This window comes from Vanessa atalanta, chromosome 12 (assembly GCF_905147765.1).
Source record: "Vanessa atalanta chromosome 12, ilVanAtal1.2, whole genome shotgun sequence".
NCBI lineage: Eukaryota > Metazoa > Arthropoda > Insecta > Lepidoptera > Nymphalidae > Vanessa > Vanessa atalanta.
The window spans coordinates 2,694,018-2,718,648 of record NC_061882.1 but is presented as its reverse complement, the minus strand read 5'-3'; the positions used below and the strand labels follow the sequence as shown (position 1 = coordinate 2,718,648).

Genomic DNA, 24,631 nt, shown 5'->3' with positions numbered 1-24,631 from the left:
TGACGTATAATTATCTATCCGTTTAGTAGATATAGATAACATGAAAGTTGGTCTATATATTATTATTACTCATACTATTAAATAATAAAAAAATAAAAGTGTAATTAATAGAACGAACAAATCGAAGTGCTTAAGACTCGCAAATAATTTAATTATTTTAATTAATAATGGCTTGGGATACTTGTAAAATTGCCCTCCATAGTCCTCACGGCGGATTTTTTTATACAAATGATATTGTGTCTGGATTCGTTATTTTAGACGTTAGAGAAGATTTTAAAGTAAAACGTGAGTGCTATCATCTTTTAAAATAAATAGTTTTCATCCGAAACGGTACATTTTTATTTAAATACCTACGTATTGGTCAAATTATTTAAGTACTTAAAAACTAATTAGCTCATCGGATACCATTAATAAGACGATCATCAAGACTCGAGGGCGGTTTCAGCCTTCGAATAAGGGGGGTTTTTTGACTCGAATGACTCCCATCACTGCTTAAATTTAGATTTTTTTTATTTATTAAGGTGTAAGCGCAAAATTTTAACATAAATACTGAATTTATAAGATAACTAAAGGAAAACACTTTTTTAGAAATTGATTTCAAAGTAAAAGGTATCAGTAAAGCAAGCTGGGCCAGATCTTCACCCACAGTACCATTTATAAGAAAATATTCTGAAAAGAGAGAAGTTTTTAGTGTTACGGTTGATGTTTTCGGGGACTTAAAGGGTGAGTTGTTTTATAAGAGTTTATGCTAATAATGCAGACGTTTTGTATTTAAAATATAGGCAGTTTTAAATCAGGAAATACATCTAGTTGTAAAAAGAGAAAAACACTTTCAAATATACTTTTTTCTCTCATTCCCGTCCTTTTCTATTAAGTCGTAATTATATGATTGTACTTTCAGTATTGCATATAAGAGAAGTCAACATGTCTTGTCAAATCGACTTGCTGACTTGACTCACATGTTTAAACGACTGATTGCAGCTGCAGCTATCTTATACTTTTGCATTTTCCTCGTTCCTACTAACCTCGCGAAAAATAAAACAAGTACTTAAATCTTATATCTTTATTAACTCAAATCTCCAAATTCATGCTTATATTTCACATTACAGTCAGTTGTTTTTTTAATTCAATTATTCTTAGTTTTAAAAACTTGAAAAAATTTAGTCATTTTATCTGTGGGTTAAATTTTACTCGAAATTTATTTCCTAATTTGAAGAAAAAATTGATAATGGAGCAATGCCCGCCGTTTTATATCGTTGGTTGCGTATGTTTTACTTTTCATTTTTTTTAATTAATTTCCCTAAAATTTACCATACCTTAAGTTTACCTGTAAGTTTTGGTATTATAATATTCAATGTTTTTAAATAACTGTATAAACTAAACAAAACATTTGATCTAGTAGTATAGTAGAGTGAACAACGAGTGACAGAACGAATAATTAAATGTACCATTCTCTCTAATTTATTTTATAGGGAATTTAAGCTGTTTTACTTTCTTTTTTAGGAACAACAATAGAATCAGGAATATTTACGCGTCCATTTAATTTCTTCTTACCACCTGATCTGCCTTCAAGTTACGAAGATTCAATTGCAAAAGTATATTATGAGATCAAAATAAGCAGTAAATCTTTTTTCAAAACAGTTTGTCCACTAGCTGTAATTAACAAAGTTGACTTGAATCAGTTTGATGAATATAAGGTAACCATAATTTTTAAAAAACACTAATTGCCTGTCCCGACATCGTACTAATAAAATTCAAAACATCCTTTTTTAACAGATGCTTACCTTATAACATAAACCTATGTGCCGTGCGTTGATAGTCATTTAGAACAAAGGACAGAACTTCATTAATTTTCGTTAAATATTTAATAATGACGCAAGTGGTTTTTTTTAAAAATATTATTTCAATTTTATAAATTATAATGAATTACAAATAAATCTATATATATTCCTTATGAGGCCGATACATTAAAATACGAAAAGCATATTTAATTTACATTATTTTTTACTAACGGAATTTTCTTTATTAAAGTCATCATAGTCACAAATGTATCAATTCGAAAATATGATTGTTTTAGATACCTCTGTTGTACGAAATGAGAAAAAAAATTGGTAAATCCGGTCATTTTTCCTTGATTTTCAAAACTTACAAAGGATTTACTGCGAGACAGTCAATACCATTTGAAGCCATTATATCAAATGAACGAAAAATTAAAGTAAGAAAAATAATGGTATATCTAATAAAAGTAAGTTCTCTAATTCATTAAAATAACTACATAATTAATAAAAGAAGTGTCTCTGTTATTATAAATTTATCTTTCAGAAAATAGAATACAACGTCTCTTCTGGTTTTAATATTGCTGAGAAAACATTATGTGAATCGGTTTACAAAAATGTGTTAAATATTGTTTCACAAACTTGCTGCTTTAATATGGAAATCCCTCACGACGTTACGCCTTCTACTATTCGTATGAACGATCTTATGGTTTCAATTTCCTATTCGTTAAGAGTAAGTATCGAAATTTTGGAAATTTACATTGAAATAATAAGTTCATGTATATTATGTTCATTGATATTATAATATTTTTTTTCATTTTCAGGTAAAAGTCACTTTTCTATTTTATTTACCTCTGGTCATAGACATACCTGTAACAATTGCTTCAGTACCCATTGCTTATAATACTTAGTTAAAATTTGTTTATTATTATATAGATAAACTCTGGTAGAAGAAAATTTAAATACATAGCATCGCTATTAAAATGAGTATTTAATACGGGATATTTACCATGTTTTTTATTTTTATTTGCTCGATATTTCGATATTTCGTCTCGTGAACAAAAAATTCGGAGATAATGTCGAAATATCGAGCTCCACCAAATAAAAATAAAAAAACATTGTAAATATCCCGTATTAAATACTTGTTGTAATAAAAAATAACCAAGTTAATTTAAAAATATTATATCGCAATTAAAATTTTTATTATAAGCTAATATATGAACAATAAAATGAAAAACATAAATATCATTATCTTATTTAACTTTTAAAACGTGTTAAAGCCAGTTTTATTTATGTAAATTTCAGAAATAAAATGAAATATAAAATCATTTGTAATATTCTTTATTTATTAAGTGGGTAAACTGAAACCTAAATATTTGAATGATTCAACTAAATAATTACTCAATTTATAATTTATTGCACGAAAGTTTATTCAATTAATTAATTTCAGGTGTTTTTTTTAAATCTAATGTGGCACAGTTGACCATTCTCAGAATTAGATTTTTTACTTTTAAACAAACACTATTCCGCTAGTTTTTTATAATAAAATAAAAAAAAAACTGATTATGTTCTATGTGTAAAGTATTGATAAAAATTAACTTAAAGATATCGATTCTAGAGATTATTTTGTACTTATTTTAATTACTAAAATTAATAAATATTAAAAAATAAAAAGAAGATTATTATATATAACATTAAGTTATTATTAAAGTTATTTTAAATAAATAGTACTAGAATGTGTATTTTAGTACAATATTGATACAAACATGTGTCTTTTTATTTTTCATTGGAACGAGCTAAATTGTCTATGATACTTCGCTGATTTTGCAGATGTGAGATGACAGTTTGTCACTGTCAGAAATATAAAATTTTTCGAATATCTGGTGTTTTTGCAGAACACTAATTAATATTATTGCACAATTAAATACCTTTGGCTTTTGTTTAGCAGCTGTAAATCATTTTAAAATTTCTATTAACCATATACATTTAGCTGTACTTTGTACATAATGAGATATGGCTATGACTGTTATATGTAAATAGTATAAGGTTATGTTTTATCTGATGTCTTTTGCCCGTCAAAAGTGAGTATATGTTAATTTACTTTATATAGTCACTCAGAAGAGGTTTTCAAATGAATACCAAGCCAAAATGCGTCCATATATTTCCTTTTTATTGGTAAATTAGTAAAACGTAAATGCCGGTGGAAGAATCATTTTTTTTTTATTGCAATCGTCCATAGTAATTGTAAAGTAAGGCTTCCAAAATCTATACTAACTAAAAAAATATTAATAATTTTCCAAAAATATCTATTAAAAAGAACACTAATTGTATTTTGCTTTTATAAGAACAAATAGTTAAAATAATGTTAATTAAAAATTTATAATTAAAAACCCTGAGTGTTCATAATAAGTAGGAGGAGAAAAAAAAATTAAAGCCTAAGACTAACTGAATTTACTCTAAATTAAATTCTAAAAAAATGAACTTATATGTTAATTTTTCTAATTGTTTCAATAATGCAGTAGAGAAATATCTATTCCATACCAAAATTATTATTTATATAAAATAATATTATAAGTATTAGAGATTTTCTATTCTTTTATGTAAATAAAAGATTTTATCTTATTTTACAAAATATATTTTCAAAGGTAAAACATGGATCCCAATATCTATGCATTAGTGCTAGATACGCTTAACCGAGCCACCAGCCAAGAAGCTGAGGTTCTGAAGCCTGCAGAGAAGAAGCTACAAGAATGGGAAATAGAACCAGGATTTTATTCTGTACTATTGGTAAAAAAATTAAATTTCATAAATTAGTATAACTAAAGAAAATAAAATATGTTGTGTATTAATTTAGAAGAATTGCTAAGGAATATTTGGGGAAATAATTACAAAAGGAGAATAAAGTCATAATTATTAAAACCCGCTCAGGTTCTTTACAGGTTATTCTCAGGTCTTTGTTCTCGAACCTGTGGTAGTATTTACTTTGAATTTCAATAAGTAGGTGTTATGCTTGTACACAATTTAAAATTATAAAATTAATTTCAAATTCAAAGGCAGTAAATTTGTTATTATTGTTTTATCTTAAATTAAATATTATCTAAAGAAATAATAATAGAATATTTAAATATAATATACATAGTTTTTACTTTTTAATATCATACTTTATTTTTTAATTTACTATGCCTGCAATGCAATGCAATGCCTGGGTTGGGTTGCAATGCTGTTATTCTGTTTCTATTTTGTTGGTTATTCAGTAATATTAAAAATATTATTAAATACTATTGAAATTTAAAGAATGAATTAGATCTAATCATAGATCATTAGCTGAATCAAGGGCTTTATTATGGGTATATGTAGATTGAATTAAAATAACTTGCACACTAACCTTATCTAGGGGCAAATTAAAAATAAAGAGGCCTATGAATGTAATAAATTTGCTTAAAATCAGTTCAGTTTTAGTTGTGACAGCTGAACAGACAGACAGAGCTACTTTCACATTTATAATATAAATAAAGTTATTAGATACAAATAATTTTTAAGCCTTGTAAAATTTAGAATATTACTTTTATATAAAACTGCTTACTTTATGTATTTGAGCTAAACAAAAATATAATATATACATATATATATATATATTGTATGTTATTTATATTTCTTTTCTAGAATGTTTTATCAAATCATTCAATTGATATAAACGTCAGATGGCTGGCTGTAATGTGTTTCAAGAATGGAGTGGACCGTTATTGGCGGCGGAATGCTCCAAATGCCATTACAGATGAAGAAAAACACAAACTTCGGCAAGGACTTCTGACTACTCCAATTTTAAATGAGCCAGTCGCCCAAATTGCAACACAACAAGCAGTATTGATTGCTAAAATTGCTAGGTTAGTAGTATTATAAATAACCAAAAACCATTAGTTATTAAATACTTTTTGTACACTCATGTATATAAAACAAAATACTAGCAGTATGTGAATGTTTTAGATTTGATTGTCCTACAAACTGGCCTAACCTGCTACCAGACCTGATAGGAGCAATGAAAGCACCACAACCACTGATGCAACAAAGGTCATTGCTTATCTTTCATCATGTTGTAAAAGCTCTAGCTTCAAAAAGACTTATTGAAGACAAGAGAACATTTCAGGTAAGATTGTAACTTTCGTCGATCTAAACTGTGTATTCAAGTGATGTGATAATTTCTACGATTTTGTAATTTATTAGAGGAATGTATACTGGCAAATAGTATTGGCAGTGTAAGAAATATTTAACAGTCCACTCATCATGAATGCACCACCAAGGTGCGAAGATGTTACATCCACTATGCCTTACAAATTGGCTTGCTACAAATTCATAAAAATCCAAAGTATTGCTAAGTTTTTGGAAATAGAATAACTAATGTATATTACTGTAGCCAATATCCAGAAGGCTGCATGGCACCAAGTCCTAAGATTATAAATGTAAAGTCAATGTCAATTACTTGTTTTGATTACTAAACTAACACTTCTTTTTAGGAACTGACTATATCAGTATACTCCTTCATACTCAATCTATGGCATGAGAATACAGAATTATTTCTCCGCCATATACAAGAAGGAGCGGCTACAGAATTGATAACAGAGCATTTGGAAAAGGCACTTCTGTGTTTAAGAATATTGAGAAAATTAACAGTATTTGGTTTCAAAAAACCACATGAAAGTCAGGATGCCATTGCTTTTCTCAATGTCGTGTTTGACAGGGCTAAGACGAGCTTGGAATGCAGTAAGTTATATATATACATATACTTATATCTATAATTTACTCAGTAAATAAAGTTTGTGAATGTGAAATGATTTTTAATGTTTTAGTGCTTTTAAGAAAAAAAATATTTTGTGATAATTTTTTCTTTTTTTTATACAGGAAAACTACTAAAAGGCCGTGGGATATATCCTTTAGAGTTATGCGAAAAGTTTATAATTCACCTGACAAAGGTGGCACTTGGAGTTTTGTTTTATCAGCCCTTATCCTACATTCCTCTTATTCGACCTTCTTTGGAGTTTGCTCTATACTACTGTTTCACCGAACAAGGCATGTCCCTAACATATGAACGATTCACAATACAATGTCTTAACATATTTAAAGGGATATTGCAATGTGTCGAATACAAGCTTCCTAAAGGAACAGAACCAGTAAAGGAGCCTTGTAAGTATCTGATGTTTTTGTAACTTTTTTATAGAAAGTTTGGCCTTTACTTTGACCCTGGAGGAAAAGGTCCCAAACTGTAGAATTAATTAATAATGAAGCTTCGCTCCATATCAATAGTTTTGTCTAACTATTTTTAGATAAAGTGTTTTTTTTCTATTAATCACATCTATCAATCGAGCACGTAAGTATGATTGCCGTATGATTGCCGGAAACTAACCCACTAGCATAATCATAGCATAATCAGTCAGATGACAATAATTAAGTGGATTTTGGGTTTTGTGACGATCGGTCGTAAAGGTGGTAACTTTTTTTCAAGTATTTAACCATCTGAAACAAATTATAAGTCATGAATGCCCAATAGAATCGTAATGGCTGCTTTCCCCCCAGTGACGCTCCAAGCTCACCAGATGAAGACGGAGGTGTTGGACCAGAACACAGTGTGCCACATGTGCCGCCACCTCGTGACGCATTACTTCCTTCTGAGTGGAGACGACCTCGCGCTGTGGGACGCGGAGCCCGAGAGCTTTGCCACCGACGAGGCGGGGGAGTCCTGGAAATATAGCTTGAGGGTATTATTCATAATAACTGCTAATATATCATGCTAGATAACCGTGGCTGCAAAGCTCGAGGTTTCAGATTTAAAATCACAAACTAGTTAAAAAAAATCGGTTTTTTCTCTCAAGGGATTCTCATTGAGCTGGTGCAGCCATTGGTTAAGAGCCTGGTATCTCTATCTATATTGCAGTTGAGTTTGTGCACTTGTGAACTGCAATAACTAATTTGATAGCTAGTGTTCGAAATTGGATACCATGTTATATAATGTTTACTAAAAACTTTATTTTAATTTTGCAGCCATGTACAGAAGCAGTCTTTATGGAATTGTTCCACGAGTTCCGAACGGTTCTCGCACCAGAGCTAGTCCGTCTCCTCGCCTCGCTGCAGGAGAGCCAAGTGTCGCCGGATGACTTGCCTGCCATTTTGAAAAAAGATGCTATTTACAATGCCGTTGGACTCGCAGCCTTCGATCTGTATGATGATGTTAGTGGGAACAATAAATTACAGATTACTAAAAATAACATATAAAATTAGCACTCTAAATTCTAGTGGATACAGATAGGCTCTCACAAACCACCAAGTAATACTACTATGTAATAATCTACTCATTTATGATCTTATGACTTTAAACGGGTACTGTACTGATTGGTTGTATATTAATGATTGGAATTAATATTGCATTATTTTCCCAGGTTGACTTTGACGAGTGGTTCACGAATGTTTTAAGCCAAGAGCTTAAAATTAAAGATAATAACTACAGAATAATCAGGAGAAGAGTATGCCAGCTGATCGGTAAGTACTGGCATGTTATAGCTTAACGTGTGTTTTTGAACATTGCCCAACAAAGTGTTAAGTTTGCGGACCGGGTTTCGGGAAATTATTTATGAGGTAAAAATCAAATCGAATTACATTAAATGTAAATTTATATCAATTTATTTTTAATATCATCTAAATTGAATTACAAGTGAAATGACAAAAATTAATGTGATTTTTTTTTTTAATTTCAAACTAAACATCCTAATTTAATTGGATCATTAATTTTTTTCGTTTTTGATTGTTTTATAGCAAAGATTGTTCTTAATGTTTTTCAATTAATTCATTTGAAATGATTACAATGAAATATGTACAATCCATAATACATCGCAGGCCAATGGTGCGGCGTGCGCGCTTCGCAGGCCCTGCGGCCGGCGATGTACTCGGCGCTCCTGGAGCCGCTGACGCGCGCGGGCGAGGACCCGGCCGTGAAGCTCGCAGCCGCTGAAGCGCTGCGCAGCACGATAGACGACTTCAACTTCAACGTGGAACAGTTCGCGCCCTACGCACCACACGCGCTCTCCGCGTTGTATGATCTCCTGGTAGGGCTCCGTATATATGTAAATTGTTTATGTCGGGCTTAGTGAGAAGCTTGGAAATAATTTAGCTTATAGCACAACTAATTAAATTACATAAGTAAATTTATATAGAAGTAAATTTATTAATTTTAGATAGACAGACGGAAAAATGGGCCAATTGATTCTAAGTGGTCACCACCACCCATAGACATCGCCAGTGTGCCGGAAATCTTGGAAAGTCAACAAACAAGAATATAATATGTACTTAGTAGTCCGTCCTGTTGGTGGTAGAATGTTTGTATATATCACATTAGGGTGGTACCCAGACGGGTTTGCACATAGCTCTACCTCCAAATAAACAAAGATGTGTGTAATTGTGCGTTATTATGCAAGTGTCCTAATATTGTAAACATCTCAGCTAGTGTTGGGATCTATGATATTACTACTATGATATAAGTCTACGATGAAATGTTGTCTCACTATCTAGCAAATTTTTCTCTGTATATATTGAAATGTTATAAACACAACATTCCTCCAAAATAGAACATGTAAGATAAATAAAATCACAGGCAGCTTACTTTACGATTGCCCGTATGACATAAACTGTTAAACTTAATCTGTGGAACCTGTACCGATACCGAGAATGAAACGATCTAAAATAAATGTGTAACTTTGTGTGCCGCGCAGGTGGAGTGCGAGGAGTGCGAGACGAAGATGCACGTGCTGCACGTGGTGTCGTTCGTGACGGAGCGCTGCGGGTGGGCGGTGGCGCGCGGCGGCGGCGCGGGCGCGCTGTTCGCCGTGCTGCCGGCGCTGTGCACGCACGCGCAGCACCACCACATGCTGCGCGCCGCGGCGCTGGCGGCGCTCGTGCACCTCGTCAAGGCGAGCCACGCCGATTCCTATTCATTTTCATTCACATTCTTATTTTTTTGCCTTCAACTGGCTCGAAAGCTTATGCTGCGTTTGAGTATTCCCGTAATCCGACGCGAGAGGACCGATGATGCAAAATTATTTTCCTATTAAAAAGTATCAATTAATATTAGCTTCGTAAGTTTGATGCTCTCGGCCCTGACGTTACTGCAGAGCTCGCTTTCGTAAAGGGCTAGTAAACAATTGTCCATTGCGCGCGTCGCAGGCGCTCGGCGAGTGCGCGCCCAACGTGCGGCCGTGGGTGCTGAACGTGGTGAACGAGTCCACGAAGCTGAGCGAGCCGGCGCACGTGTACCTGCTGGAGGACGCGCTGGAGCTGTGGCTCGCCGTGCTGGAGACGTCGTCCAGCGCCGACCCCGCGCTGCTGCAGCTGGCGCACAACCTCTACCCCATACTGGGTGAGCCACCCCCGCCCTCCACCTGTACCGACACGGGGATGTGGGCTCAGTTGCGTTTTTAAATATGAAATCACATATTATCACAATAGACACAAAATTTTTGCTAAAATATGTTTGAAGGAACGTTGAGTAATAACTTTACTCAACTCAAATATTTAAATTAAAATTTAGTCAGCTTACGAAAGTAATTCGCGGGAAATAACTAAATCAACTAAGAACATGTTGTTTCCAAATTTTATTTAGTCTTGATATAAATAATTGTGGCAGTCATAAAGTTTTATTGCACGGAAATCTCGATAGAAACCACTTTCTAAATCGATACCTCAATTTCCAACTTTTTTAAAATATATTTTACCGTGGAATGTCCGCCTTACAGAGCAGTCGACGGAGCACCTGCGGATAGTGGTGTACATAATGCAGGCCTACGCGCTGCTGTGTCCGGAGGAGTTCTTCACGGACGCCGGCGCCAAGTGCATGTGCCTGCTGGACGACATGCTGAGCGACATGCGCACGGAGGGAGTCATCACCGTGCTCAAGATGGCCGAGATCTGCGTCAGCGTGGGCTTTCCCGAGAGGAACGCCTTCCTGGGGGTGAAGGTCGTCTGGCCCACGCTCCTCAGGGTCATACAGTGAGTGGTTTGTGTTACTGACTTTAGACGGCCGATCGATGGCGGGATCTTATTTTCGTGCACCTGTAAGGTACACAAACATACGGTATATGTTAATAATAACTAAATTGTGTGCTTTAGTTAAAAGTTGGTTTTAACAATTGAAAAAAAGCTAAAGAACACGTTTTTTTTCTTTTAAAAAGATGTGTTACGTCCACATTACCTCCCTTATTACTGCCGGTACTGAATCCATTATGTTGTACTTGTATTAGTCTATCAATTCTATTCTTGTGAAATTTTTATGGCATTCTTAGTGCTGCCACTGTTGTGGGCACAAGATTCTTGCATATACACCTTTTCTTAAGTTGTCCCAAATAAACTAAATGAGTTCTAAGGTCCGGGCTACGTGCTTGCCAATACACGGTGCGTCGCCCAACCTAATCACAATATTGTCGAATTTGTACAGCTGCGTGCGTTCGTTGATTATCATGCATTAGAGTAAGATTTAAGAAGAGAGCCCATGAATCCTAATGTCAGGTACCATATGAGTTTCTAAAACCTCTGTTAAATATCGAAGTGGCGTCAAAACCCCACTGTTACCGTTTTGACGAACAAGGTCGATGAACGCGAGTTTGGCCGTTTTTTTTATTTTTTCATTTATGCTTATCCAAAAAGTTTACATACTTATTAAAAATGTTTATTTGCAAGTACTGAACTTTGATGCAGTTAATGTGTCCGTCAATGTGTATTTGCAACATGTATTCGTTTATTTATAAAGATTAATTTTGTTTGTCCCAGCTGTCTTCTGGATGGTGACGACTTACCAATGGTCCTGTCGGTGAAGTTGTGTCTCCTGTCGCGGGTGATACTGCTCTCCACCGAGCTGTTCTACAAGGCGATACAGGAGGCGTCCGTCTGCCTCGTCGAATACGACTCTGATCCCGCCAAAGTGTTGAACAGAGTTCTTCACGTGTGGACCGAGAAGATGAACCTTGTGACGCAAGTTGAGAGGTGGAAGGTTGTCGGTGAGTTTATTTATTAATACGTAATAACGCAAAGCGTATTTCATTCAAAGGAGTAAAGATAAACATACCAGAATACGTATTGAAAATTTTTCAATGCTTTGTTATAATTTTTTTGTATTGCCTAATTGAAAAAAGTACTAAACCGTTGTACAACAAACTTATACCAGAAGATGGAGCGGATTTTGGAAAAGGTTATACGTTGGGTGAAAATCGGAAAAATTATAATACTCGACGACCTCCGTAGTCGAGTAGTATGTACACCGGTTTTTTTCATGGGTACGCCACTCCGAGGTCTGGGGTTCGATTCCCGACCGAGTCGACGTAGAAAAAGTTCATTAGTTTTCTATGTTGTCTTGGGGTTGGGTGTTTGTGGTACCGTCGTTACTTCTGATTTCCATAGCTACTTACATCGGATCAGAGTAATGTATATGATGTTGTCCAATATTTATTTATTTATTTATTTATATGTATACAATCATATCGTTCCCCTTTGGGCTTCAATCACGTGAAAACTATTGAGCTTATCGGTGTGAGACTGACCAATCGACGCGGAATAGTCTGTAGATGGTTATTATATTTCCGCCCGCCTTTTTTCAGGTTTGTTTAATGCCGAGTGAAGCTGGCGCACAACAGATAGTATAAATATATATGTGGCTGCGCTTTGCAGTTTCACCCACTAATTTTATTAAAAGAATTTCATGTTCTTGTATTTGTATAAATGGTGTCTCGCTTGATCTGGCTGTGTAAGTGTTGAATGTGTATCACAATACCGGCTGTGTAGTTTAAAGCAATGTTTAAGTTATTATTGATCGTGTTCTTAGGGTTGGGCTTGGCAGCGCTCCTCACGACACAGAACGCGACAGTTCTCGAACGCTTTCCCGCCATTTTGTTAAATCTGACTGAAGTTCTCAATGACGTCATGAAGATGGAAGAATCAGGAAATTATATCGAGTAAGTGGATGATGTTTTAATTTACGGCAGGTTAAGATAACTAATAAATTCTTGGTACCTGGTTTTGAACTAGCAAAGTTAAAATAAATACATAAATACTACAGATCAAAACGCCTTAGTCGCGCTATACATGATAGCGCGACTAAGGCGTTTTGATCTGTAGTATACCGAGAGGCAGTTTACTTAAAAAATATCTATTTGTATGTGTCAGTGTGGCACGAAATCAGCGTCATCCTTTTGTGAGCGCTCGGCGCGGTGTGCCGATTTGTGCTTGCGTTTCAATTTTAATAGGTTATTTTGAAATAATAAATAAATTACAATTAATCGTAATTTAAATCATAAAGATATATTTTTCAGTGTTCAAAGACCTAAACTTTGTAATTGCATAAGTATTAATACTGTTATTAATGTATAATGTTGTGCATTTAACCTGGTTTTCATTTCATTTTTTCTCAAAAATAACATAGGAATAATTTTTTTTTATCAAAACATTCTAAAGATGACAATCTGCTCATTTATTTAGTGATTACAGAAATAACTTACAACTTATTTATATAGGTAAAACAGCATTCAAAGCACATTGACGGGAAAAAATTTTTGAAAACATGCATTATTAACAAAAATAATTAGTCAAATATCAGTAATATTATTTAGGATTTTTTAATAGACTCTATTAAGAAGAGACTAAACTGTTGTACAGTATTTTTTGTTTAAGTAACTTATAAATATTTGGTTCACAATTTCTTTAAAAATTCTTGTCGAAACGACTAATCCGGCATAAACACTCTCAAGAGTCCAAACGTGTGGTATATATGAGTAATGATATACGAGTTAGGTGAATCTCCACACGTCGGCAAAGCACGTGTACACTATAATCCGCTCGCCCGCAGTGCGCTGGTGTCGCCGCCGGGCTCGCGGCCCGCGTCGCCGCTGGAGGGGCGCGGCGGCGCGGCGCGCTGGGAGGGCGCGGGCGCGGGAGCGGGCGCGGGCGAGGGCGAGGAGGGCGCGCGCTCGGCGCACGAGCTGCGGCGGCGCCGGTTCGCGGCCGCGCACCCCGCGCGCGCGCTCGACCTGCGCGCCGTCACGCACCATCAGGTCCGTACCATTGACATTTACTCTAGGAACGAGCGATCGCTCTCCCGCTGATGATTGTTGCTAGATGTTCATCTTCGCCCTGCACAAAAAGCTATCTTTATCAACAGTGAAAATTACACACTTAGGTATCAGCTTCCATTCTTTATTGTCCCCTCGGTGACTGGCGCTCCATCGGCCGCCCGAGACGTGGTCTCTTTCTACCAATACCACGTCCGGTACTCAGCCTTATTCCATATGAGTGATCTTTAATTCACTTCGAGAAATTTTACCCATTACCCTACAATAATATTTTATTAGTATTTAGATTTATGGTTAGGTTGTAGGTTGGTTTGGTTGGATCTCCTTTGACTGATACAGACGTGACTTACGCTATTACGAAGTCTATTGTCGCTGTTTCATTACCTTATTACTAATCTACTACTCTCTTTTACTCGTGTCCTATTTATATTTATAATCTTTAGATACCAGATATCTGATTTAAATTATAATATTAATAAACGTATTGGACTAATTGTGACATATACTTTAAATATTCCAGCTAGAAACACTAAAGAGTCAAGTGGGACCCGAAACCTTCGAAAGGTTACTACAATCGACGGACAAGGAGACGCTCCAGCAAATAAGAGAATACATACCTCTTTAAATATTTTTAATAAAAAATCCTCATTTTTCATTTCTCGTATTCATTTTGTACAATTTCCGCACAAGGAAATGTATGTATTTTTTTAAATTAATTCAAGAGTTTCGATTGTGAAAGCAGACATACCCTTTAATTTTAAGGGTATGTGTCCGAGGTTTTATTGTTAGGATTTTTTTTTATATAATTCCGTTCATTTTATAACATCCGAATGCTTTGATATCGCGATAATTAAAAAATAAACTAATTATAGTTTTTAGTTTTATAGGTACAGCTTATAAATAAAATATATACATAATTATGTGATATACTTACGATTTTCCTACACAGCTTTAAATATAAGGCGTTTGTACATGGCATTATATATATTTTCAAACATGTTAAATAAATAATAGGTATTCCCAATAACTGTTCAAATTTTAAGATGACTTTTAAATCATAAGAAAAAAAAGATAGTGCTTTTATTAAACTTATCAGAAATTGAAAATAAAAATTCGAGTTTTATTTCTAATTAGTTTAAAATGTCTATTACCTTAAAGTGATCGTAATTATATCTGGAATAGAAGTAATATCATATGCAATATAACCTAGGCGTAAGGAGTTATATGCACAACAAATTATTTAAAAAAACAAAAAAATTACATAAATATTTTGCATCCATCATTTAATCAATCATAAAAAAATATCAATCATAAGTTTAGCTACAAAAGAAATATTATTGCGGGTGAGAATGAGGGAAAGCATTATGCAGCATTTGAACAGCATAGTAAGCATTTGAACATTAACTATAAGGCGTTTAAAATTAACATTCGTGAAAAAATATATAAATTAAGAAATGTTGCCTGGTAACCTATATTTTGTTTTAATTATATATTTATAATTGTCATTTGGATGTTCTATAATTATATAAATTTAAGAGGATTTACGTCGTTGGCTTTTATCGATTTGGCGATACTTATAAATGTGCCGCGCATATATTACGTAAAAAATTCGTGAGAAATATTATGAAAAATTTCGAAAATAAACCGAAGGTTCCCTTTGTGTTATATTATTCAATATTTTGATGTCAATAAATAAATCTTGTGGCAAAATGTTTTGGTATAAAAAGCAAAAAATATCAGTACCGAAGAAGACGTTAGTAATTTCTATTACTCCTAATTGTTTTGAATATTTTGTAAATTTTAAATCAAATATTACAAATTATTAAAAAAAAGTTTTATTTTAAATGACCGTTCACAATTTTTCGACAGTTTATCATCGGTCTATATTTATTTCAGGTTATTGGTTTTCAAAATAAGTAGCAGTCATCATGAATATCTGTAAAATTAGTCTGAGTGAAATGGTTTATTGTAACAAGTTGATCGAGATAAAATTATATTTTCAATCGGTATAAACCGGAGTTTTGGTTTATTCTAAATTCGGAATTGTTATTTGGGGGAAATGGTTATCAGTCTACTAGACATTTCAAAAACATATGTACCTTCCAAAATATTCTAGGTAAAAAGGCATATTTTATAACCTTTTATTATCATAGAGATTGAATAAATGGCAACATTTCTTGCAATATAAAAAAATATATAAATGTTTATTAAAAAAATAGTAATGGAAAAAAAATGTATTTCATCTCAAACAAAAATGTATTGTAATTTGTATATTAATTTTTAAGAGCAATAATTTGTCGGTACTATATTTGCTTGTAACTTTAAAATCAATGTACACGGTTAAAAATCTATTGTCAACCATAATAAAAAAAAAAAACAGATAATTAAACATATGTAATAAAAAGTCAAATTATATATCTTAAGATTTTCTCAATATATAAGTTCCTTAAACTTATAGATAAAGAATGATAATAAAATGAATGTAAAATTGTATGATATTGTCTTTATCTATCTATATTATTATTGCTTTATAATTAAACCTAAGTTTTTTATAATTTAGTGTACATATAATAAATGTACTATAAAGTAAGGTTCGATTGTTATTTTTCAAAAAAAACTTTTAGTTTTATAATTAATGTACAATTTAGTACCGGTGATGATTAATTCAAACATCAAAAAAGGCGTAATTAACGGCATTTTATTCGTAACAAGATAAAAAAAACAATCCTTCACTGATCTACAATGACGATTCTTTACATAGAGAAACCGGGCATAAGCCAATTACTATACTAACAGTTTTGTTTTATTAAACGACAAAATTCAATATGTAGTTTCTTTTCCACGATCAAATAATTTTTGTATGACATTTTAACGAATTGTTTTATATATAATTGGAGATAACATTTCCATATGCAAAGTTAGATAATTTAGGTTGTCACGACTAAAAAATTACTTCCTTCGATAGATCCTATGAAAAAATTATAGAGAGAATAAAAAGAAACGTTTTACAATGTGTATTATTGTTTTATTTGAATAAAGTTTCCCATAAAGCTTTCTTTTCGGTTTAGTTATATAGTCTTAACTCTTTCTATATCGATACAAAAATTAGAACATTTCATCCTAATACATTGTAGTCGATTTAAATTGATTGAAATTTAAATTGTCATTACTCATTCTGCCAGGGTTTTTTTTTATTGTATAGGTGCAAACGAGCAGTAGGCTCATCTGATGGAAAGTGAGTACCGCCGCTTGCAGGTGCGTTTCCGATCTTTAAGAAATGTGTAGGCTCTTTTCTTGGAGGTTTCCAAGTCGTATCTGTTTGAAAAAACCGCCGGCGAAAGCTGGTTCCAGACAGTGGGTATTGAGGCAGAAAATGCCTTAAGAATGTCGCTGCTGTGGATTTTCAGATATTTATATGCGATGTCTGAAGGTGAAATTCAGCAGCCGGGACTAATCTACTCCTCGGAACATTTCCCATAAAAAATGACCTAGAAGATGCAGAGTGACCCAACATTTAAACGCACAAATAAAAGGTCAAGTCGGTCAGAAAGGGCTTGGTCGTCGATAATTCGAGGCACTCTATGTTGAAAACGGTCAAATAGAAGAAGCTGGCACTAGGCAGTTCCCGCCAAGAGGTGAGAACAGTACTCCAGGGCCGACGTAAAGTACCTTCTTGGCTTGTTGAGCAAACCATGCTTTGCACGTCGACATCGACCTTGATGCTTCAATTTACCAAAAAGCTGGTGATTCAGTTGCATAATTTCCAGTAAGTTGGAAAAATGGACACCATTATCATGAAGAACAAGGAGTGTTTTATACGCTTATATTTGGAGGGTCCGAGTGGTAGTACTTTTTTAAGATCAAGTGCACCAAAGCAGTCTTCCAGGAGTACGGAGCGACGCCTAATGCGTATGGTTGCCAGAAAAGGCACACTTAAACTGGTGCCGGAACACAATCGGTGATGGCCGCGATCAGAAAGATGTCATCCGGACCACTCGACTTATGAATATCCAAGGAAACAAGTGCTATACGAACTGCACTTTACTGGAATTTAATCTCCGGTATCGTAGCATTACACCGCAGATTATAAGCGGTGACTTTCCACGGTCATCCAGTCGAGTTGGACGTGAAGAGAGAGTCTAAAGCTTTCACCTACGCGGTATGGGCCAATGACTGCCTGCCTTTGTGCAGAGATGTGCAGGAAAAGAAGGCTGTCAGAAATTCCCTAAGACAGCCCTAGCGAGCGACAAGAACGCACGTGTTCCTGAAGGAAGAGGCAATGTGCTCCGTCTTCGCCTTAGAAATGATTATTTATATTTCACAATTCAAAAATAAATTTTCTACTAAACGTTTTCTAGAATTACTAGTTAATGTAAGCTTATAATTTATTGATTTAGGATATTTCTTTCTAATGTTTTACTGAGGTTGATAATATATAATTCATACATGATATAATTTTTTTTTATGTCATAGCTTGGTGGGCGAGCACATGAGCCACCTGAAGGTAAGTGGTCACTGGTGGAAATACTAAACATTCCTTATATCGCTAATGCGCCACCAACCTTGGGAACTAAGATGTATTACCCCTCGCGCCTGTAGTTAAACTGGATCACTCTCCCTTCAAACCGGAACACAACAATACTGAGTACTGTTACTTTATTTGCACAAAGCCGTACCACCAAGAAATACTGAAGTCTGAAAACTATCAGATTTATATATTGGAATAATTTAACTTTGTTTTATTAGGTCAGGAAATATACCACATTGAACAAAACTATTAAATACTGTTGCAAGATAAGGTGCAATCACAATAATATTTAAATTAATTACGTTTACAGAAATACCCCACAGATCAGCCATTTTCATAATATCCAATTAAATGTACGTATATCTCATTGGTGTCTACACTAGTACAATTAAAGTTTGATTTACATTTTCTTTAATCAATGACTCGACAACCGTTAGAGAAAGTAATTTAGTTGTCAAAGCTGGTGTAAATAGTTAAAATTGGTGCCAGGCTATATCTATTGTCATAGAATTTAATTACTCTGGTCAGGAAACTTTAGAACTATGAAATTAGAGACTGTGCGCTCGGTCTTTTGACTTCTTGTCTTAATAATACGATTCAGAGGCTTCAGGTTACAGGAAAAAGGTCTCCTGGGTTCTCAGCTGGTATGGGGTCCCCCTCAAGGATCAATTATTGGACTTTTTCTATTCCTCATATACATAAAAGACTTGCCTGTTTTGTAGAGAACAAACATGGTATAGTAGGTATTGTTTGCTGATGATACCTTCTTAGTTTTTACAGTTAATAGAAAATAGGTACAGTATGACGATGTAAAAGATCCTATCTCTGATAGATAGATAGTATACTTTTTTTTTTATGGCAGAGGTGGCTAACGAGCAGGAGGCTCACCTGATGGAAAGTGACTACCACCGCCCATGGACATCTGCAACACCGGGGGGCTTGCACGTGCGTTGCCGGCCTTTTAGGAAAGAGTACGCTCTTTTCTTAAAGGTTCCCAAATCGTATCGGTTCGGAAAAACCGCCGGCGAAAGCTGGTTCCACAGAGTGGTTGTGCGAGGCAGAAAATGTCTTAAAAATCACGCTGTTGTGGATTTTCGGACATCTAGGTGATGCGGGTGATATTACTAAATAATAATTATATATAGGTTTAGCGTAAATAATCTTAAGCCAAATTATTAAAAAATATATATAAAATTTCGTACACACAATGTAAAAATTTAAAAACTGATGTACTTCAATCACCAATTAATCAATGGAAGACCTGTGTCCAGCCCTACTTAGCCACCTACCCCAGAATCGAGTCAGCTTAATTTCTTGGCCTTACTATTGATGCTAAGTTGCAATGGATCCCCCATATACGGATTGGCGAGTAGACTAAGTTCTGTGGTATTTGCAATCAAAAAATTAGAGTTGATGAGTTCTCTTAGTATATTTCATTTATTTTAACTGTATATTGTCTCACGCTATTATGCTTTGGGGTAACATAGCCGCTATCCATACGATATTTGTGCTGCAGAAAAGGGCTATTCGCACAATCTATAACCAAGAAGCTAAAGAATCATTGAGTTTATGGAAATCAACTGTTGCTTCTCAATATATATTCTGTAATGTTATGAATGTCCAGAATAATATTAATAATGTTGTGAGAAAATGTGAAACTCATAGCAATCATAAATACAAAATTATTACTCCTGTTACTCGACTGGATAGAGTCAGTACTGTTGGGGGGTAATGTTTGCGTTTTTACAGCAAGATGCTAGAAAGCGTCCAAATTGACATTTTGAACCCTTTACTATAGTTATTTTATTTTTTTATTAAACCGGTCGTGCCGTATTCACATCTGTTAATATTCAACATTTTTCGACCGCGATTGCCGCAAAACTGTATCTAGTCCCAACGTAATAATATGTTTTGTCTATAATGTCTAATGCTTCCTCATTTAAAAATTACATTAACATTATTTCTGACAAGTTTTACATTTGGTGTAGTCATATATTACATTTTAATACATTTTTTTATTAGAAGTAGTTTTTTCGCACTATACCAATGTACTATGTCAGAGTGAGAATTGTTCACCTCGTCATGTAACAATAGACGACTATTTATTTTAAAAATTGATGAGGTATCATCGACGAACAATACATACCCAGGTTTGCCTAAGACCAAATATAGGAAGCCATTTATGGAAATGAGGAAGAAAAAAGGATCAAGAATACATTCCTCAGGGACCCCACACCCGCAACCTATATCATGGACCTCCACATTAACTGGAATTTTCCGAAAAAAAAATCCCCGAAACAACTCTTAACTATGGAAAAGTAATATGTTGATCTCATTACTGCCATGAGAATGCTATTCAGTTATTATTTAAACAGCAGGAAAAATTATATACTTTTTTGTTATTCATGAAAACAAATATTATTTATCTTTATTTTTCCTGTCACTAGAAACGAAACATTTGTTTTTAAAAGCAAATAATAAAATAAAATTATAATATACATTTTCAGTGTATAAATGAAAGTTTTATGGGGTAATATACATTTTATCTGAAATATTATTAATAGTTTGCAATCGAAATTAATGTGTCACTTTTTTGCCCGGTTCCCGGTACATAATCAAATTGAAGGCTCGCTTGATTAGAAGGTAAAATATTGAATTATGAATTATGGTTTAGTTTCGATTAAAAATTTTTTAATGTACACGAATCATAGTTTTAGGATATTATATTCTCGTAAAGTTAAAAAGTAGCAAATTTAAATCTTAAAAAAAATATAAAGTGATTTATTATTTTTGAATGAAATCGAAACTTGTTTATTAATATGGATTTTTTTATTAAAGTAGCATATAATTGGTGTTTATTAATGATGCTACTTTTGTCTGACCGCGATATTTAACTTGTCTTAAATGAACGCAAATGGCACCATCTGTTAGTTGGTATTTTAAATGTTTTCAAATTATTGACATAATTGTAATTGGGGCCAAAAGTATTCTTCAGTCACATATTTTGCTAATTTAGTTCTTCAGTATATGGTTCGCCACACGCGAAATATTCGTTAAGAGCAGGTTGCGGTAGTGCAGTCAATTTTGGCTTCTAAAGATTTCTCGAGGGGCCGAGTGCCTAATGGGCCTGCATTTTAAAGTCCGCATATCCAAGATTTTGTTGGGGAAATGCCAAAATACAACAGAAATCAAGAGGATTATCTCTTTGACATACTTGCATCGGGGCAGTTTTACTGTAATCGTTACTAAACATCTGCATTTGCGGTAAAATACATATTTAGTGTTGGCATAATATATGTAAGATACATATGCAGTGAAACTACCATGAGAAACATATTTTTATGGACATTTGATATTGTATAATATGATACTCATAAAGCCTATAAGGCGATTAGAACACTTGGTTGAAAAAAGAAAACCAATAAGAACCAGAGCATTCATCAAGTGTGAAACTTTAATTTTCGACTTTAAAAAAAGCAGCAACAGATCCAAATATTAAAATAATAATAATCTGAGTATAGTATTTCTTATAGCGTAACCAATCGGCTTCTGACCATGAATTACTGCTATTTTAAATAATATCAACATATTTATCAGGGTTCCATATTAATCACAGAATGATATTTATTTCAAGCGTTCGTTAAGACGGCTAATTGCCGCGTCTCCCTTCTGGCTTCAAACCATAAATTAAATAACATACTAAGAGTTAAACTTGTAGCGTTTTTTTTTGTAATTTATTCAGTTTTTAAATGTTAATTTATATCAAAGGGCTAAGGGTGGAATGGATTTTTTTTTCGTCCATTGTTTATTTACTTACATTAATCTTTTGTCTGATAAGTATATGTAGTTTTTTTTTGTATAATAATTGAAAATGGCTGATGGCATGGCCTAGAAGTGAAGGGACAATTCATGGTAAGCCTTGTGGGGTACTTTTAAAAATGGTGCAATATTATTTAAGTTAGTTAAACATTATTTATCTGGACTATTCGACTCCAGATAACTTATGACTGATGATCTTTGACTGACTGATCAAGAAATTATACTTCGTGGATTTTATTGTGAACTCTAATAATCTACTATTTCATTCTCAATAATAACCAAGGGCATTGTAATCAAATCCGGCATACATAATCTTATGTTTTTTTTAGTGTAGAGAGTGACCAAATTACAAAGTTTCAAATAAATATAACGGAATTATTTTATACAAAACAATTACCTAAAGTATATAGTTGATACAGTTGAGTTGTCAACAAATGTATTTGCAAACCACTATCTTCTTAAAAATTGATGTTGTAAATGGCTCAATATCAAATAACCGCTACCGCTTATAAGTCATTGTTTTTGCTTCAAGTGCTCGGGTTGCCGACGTCATTAGTTTTGTTTCTTGTAGCTTGGTGTCGCAAGAATTAGTTAACGAACTGTGGGAACACTACTCCTTGTTGCAGTGACGTGCTTTTATAACATATTCTAATCATGGCTGTTTCAAGCAAAGGTTCAGATGAAGCTTGAATTTTAGCGAAGAAAATTAGTCTTTCAACCATTTATATAGTCCCAATAAATTCACGACCTGCAGATTGTGCATCCCTGAGGTTGCTATGCCCACATGATAGTAAGGGGTCACCACGTAAATTGACATATATATTATAATATTGAGACATTGGCGCTGTAAGAAATATTAACCATTCCTTATATCACCAATGCAACACCTACATTCGAAGTTGTCCCTTGTGCGTGTAATTACTGTGGCTCACTCACTTTACAAAGTGAAACACAAAAAGACTAATTATTATTGCTGTTGAAAATTTGATGATTGGGTGGTACCTTCCCAGACAGGCTTACACAAAGTCCTAAAGTAACCAACTTACTGTTACACTTTTTTACTTAGCATATAATATATTACATATATCAAACAGTGATATCTAATAGTTTTCATGAAATATTTTGATAATTTTCACACATTTTACAGAGTCTGTTTCTTTTTATAAGAATCAAATAACGTACATCGAATTTAACATTGTTGCATTTAAAATAAAATCAGTTCTGCATTGCCTTATAAAAGATCTAGCTAAAGTTATATTTACTATTTACGTATCTAAAGGATATATATATATACAATGGTTAATAATAGTAAATAAATTCGAAATAAATAATGAAATAGGTGTATTTTATCACTAATCAAAATTAATAGCGATAAGCAAGTATAATTAAAACAACGTTTATTCTATCAAAGCTATCTATAGCTTATATCTAAGTCAATGAAGCAAATTACTGATGATGTTGTCCGGCGGCCAATCTCATAGGAGACCAACCAACTACGCAGGACATATTGTGGTGTACAAGTATATACAAAAACACGGACGCACTCACTCAATTCCGTCATTCTGATAATTCGATGGGTTGGCAGTTCTGACACAACCGGAAAGAGTTCAGGCGCAGGACTAACGGCTTTCATGCTTTCCGAGGCACGGGAGTGTAAACACTTCCAACTTCCCGACTTCGGGCTGTAACTGAGAATTTTTTGACTAAAAAACCCAATAACTTTTTATCGGGCCGACCTGGGTTTTGAACTCAGAACATATTAATAGTCATGTTATCAACAACTCCTAAATGACATTTCCAGTAAGCAGTGCTCTTATCACAATTCAAAGCCTCAAAGTAACGAATTTAGTTAAATTGATCAACGATTGCCAGTGAAAATATTAAGATAAGATAAAAAAATAATAAGAAAAAAACTCTTATTTTACTCAAAAAAAAAACACATAAAATAACGCATATTACATTATTTGGCTTTATGTTATATAACATGAATGTCTTCAAAACACGAAAATATGTAAGCATGGAATGTTTGACATTTTATAACGCGGTCTAAAAAGCAGGCGGAATGTAGTCGTTTTTGAATTTGTCAGGGGCCGTATTCCGATTTTAGCAAATAACGGTATGCGAGCGCGTTACAAGCTCGTTTGTGTTGATTGATCGAAACTGATTCACCTAATTCTGTATGCCACCGAAAAGTTTCCGGTTACATTCGGTTCAAATAAGGATTTTACCGAATGCTAATTTTGTTATATTGGCTTATCTGAAAAAAATTTTGACCTTCACGCTCTCGCAAACGGAAGATAATTATACATGTAATAGCACCATTATTATCGTCATATGAAATTCATACCCATATATTTGTTAGAAGTAACGCGCATATAAATAGTAATTAATAATGTTTATAAAAAATAATAATA

At 33.7% G+C, this 24,631-nt stretch overlaps 2 protein-coding genes across 2 annotated transcripts; both read left to right on the top strand.

Annotated features, from left to right (window-relative positions):
• Positions 1 to 99: 99 nt before the first annotated feature.
• On the top strand, positions 100 to 2,872 carry LOC125067820. Its single transcript, XM_047676607.1, has 6 exons — positions 100 to 285; positions 589 to 723; positions 1,504 to 1,697; positions 2,078 to 2,245; positions 2,323 to 2,508; positions 2,600 to 2,872. Exons 1-6 carry the CDS (start codon positions 168 to 170, stop codon positions 2,684 to 2,686), a joined length of 888 nt encoding a protein of 295 aa, XP_047532563.1. The 5' UTR covers positions 100 to 167; the 3' UTR covers positions 2,687 to 2,872.
• Positions 2,873 to 3,637: 765 nt separating this feature from the next.
• LOC125067759 (importin-11) lies at positions 3,638 to 16,223 on the top strand. Its single transcript, XM_047676509.1, has 17 exons — positions 3,638 to 3,856; positions 4,421 to 4,562; positions 5,439 to 5,659; positions 5,760 to 5,919; positions 6,287 to 6,533; positions 6,672 to 6,953; positions 7,344 to 7,525; positions 7,809 to 7,994; positions 8,204 to 8,303; positions 8,658 to 8,866; positions 9,530 to 9,727; positions 9,981 to 10,173; positions 10,550 to 10,802; positions 11,580 to 11,806; positions 12,628 to 12,757; positions 13,648 to 13,852; positions 14,391 to 16,223. The coding sequence occupies exons 2-17, from the start codon at positions 4,428 to 4,430 to the stop codon at positions 14,493 to 14,495; spliced, it is 3,033 nt and encodes a 1,010-aa protein (XP_047532465.1). The 5' UTR covers positions 3,638 to 3,856; positions 4,421 to 4,427; the 3' UTR covers positions 14,496 to 16,223.
• Positions 16,224 to 24,631: the final 8,408 nt, after the last annotated feature.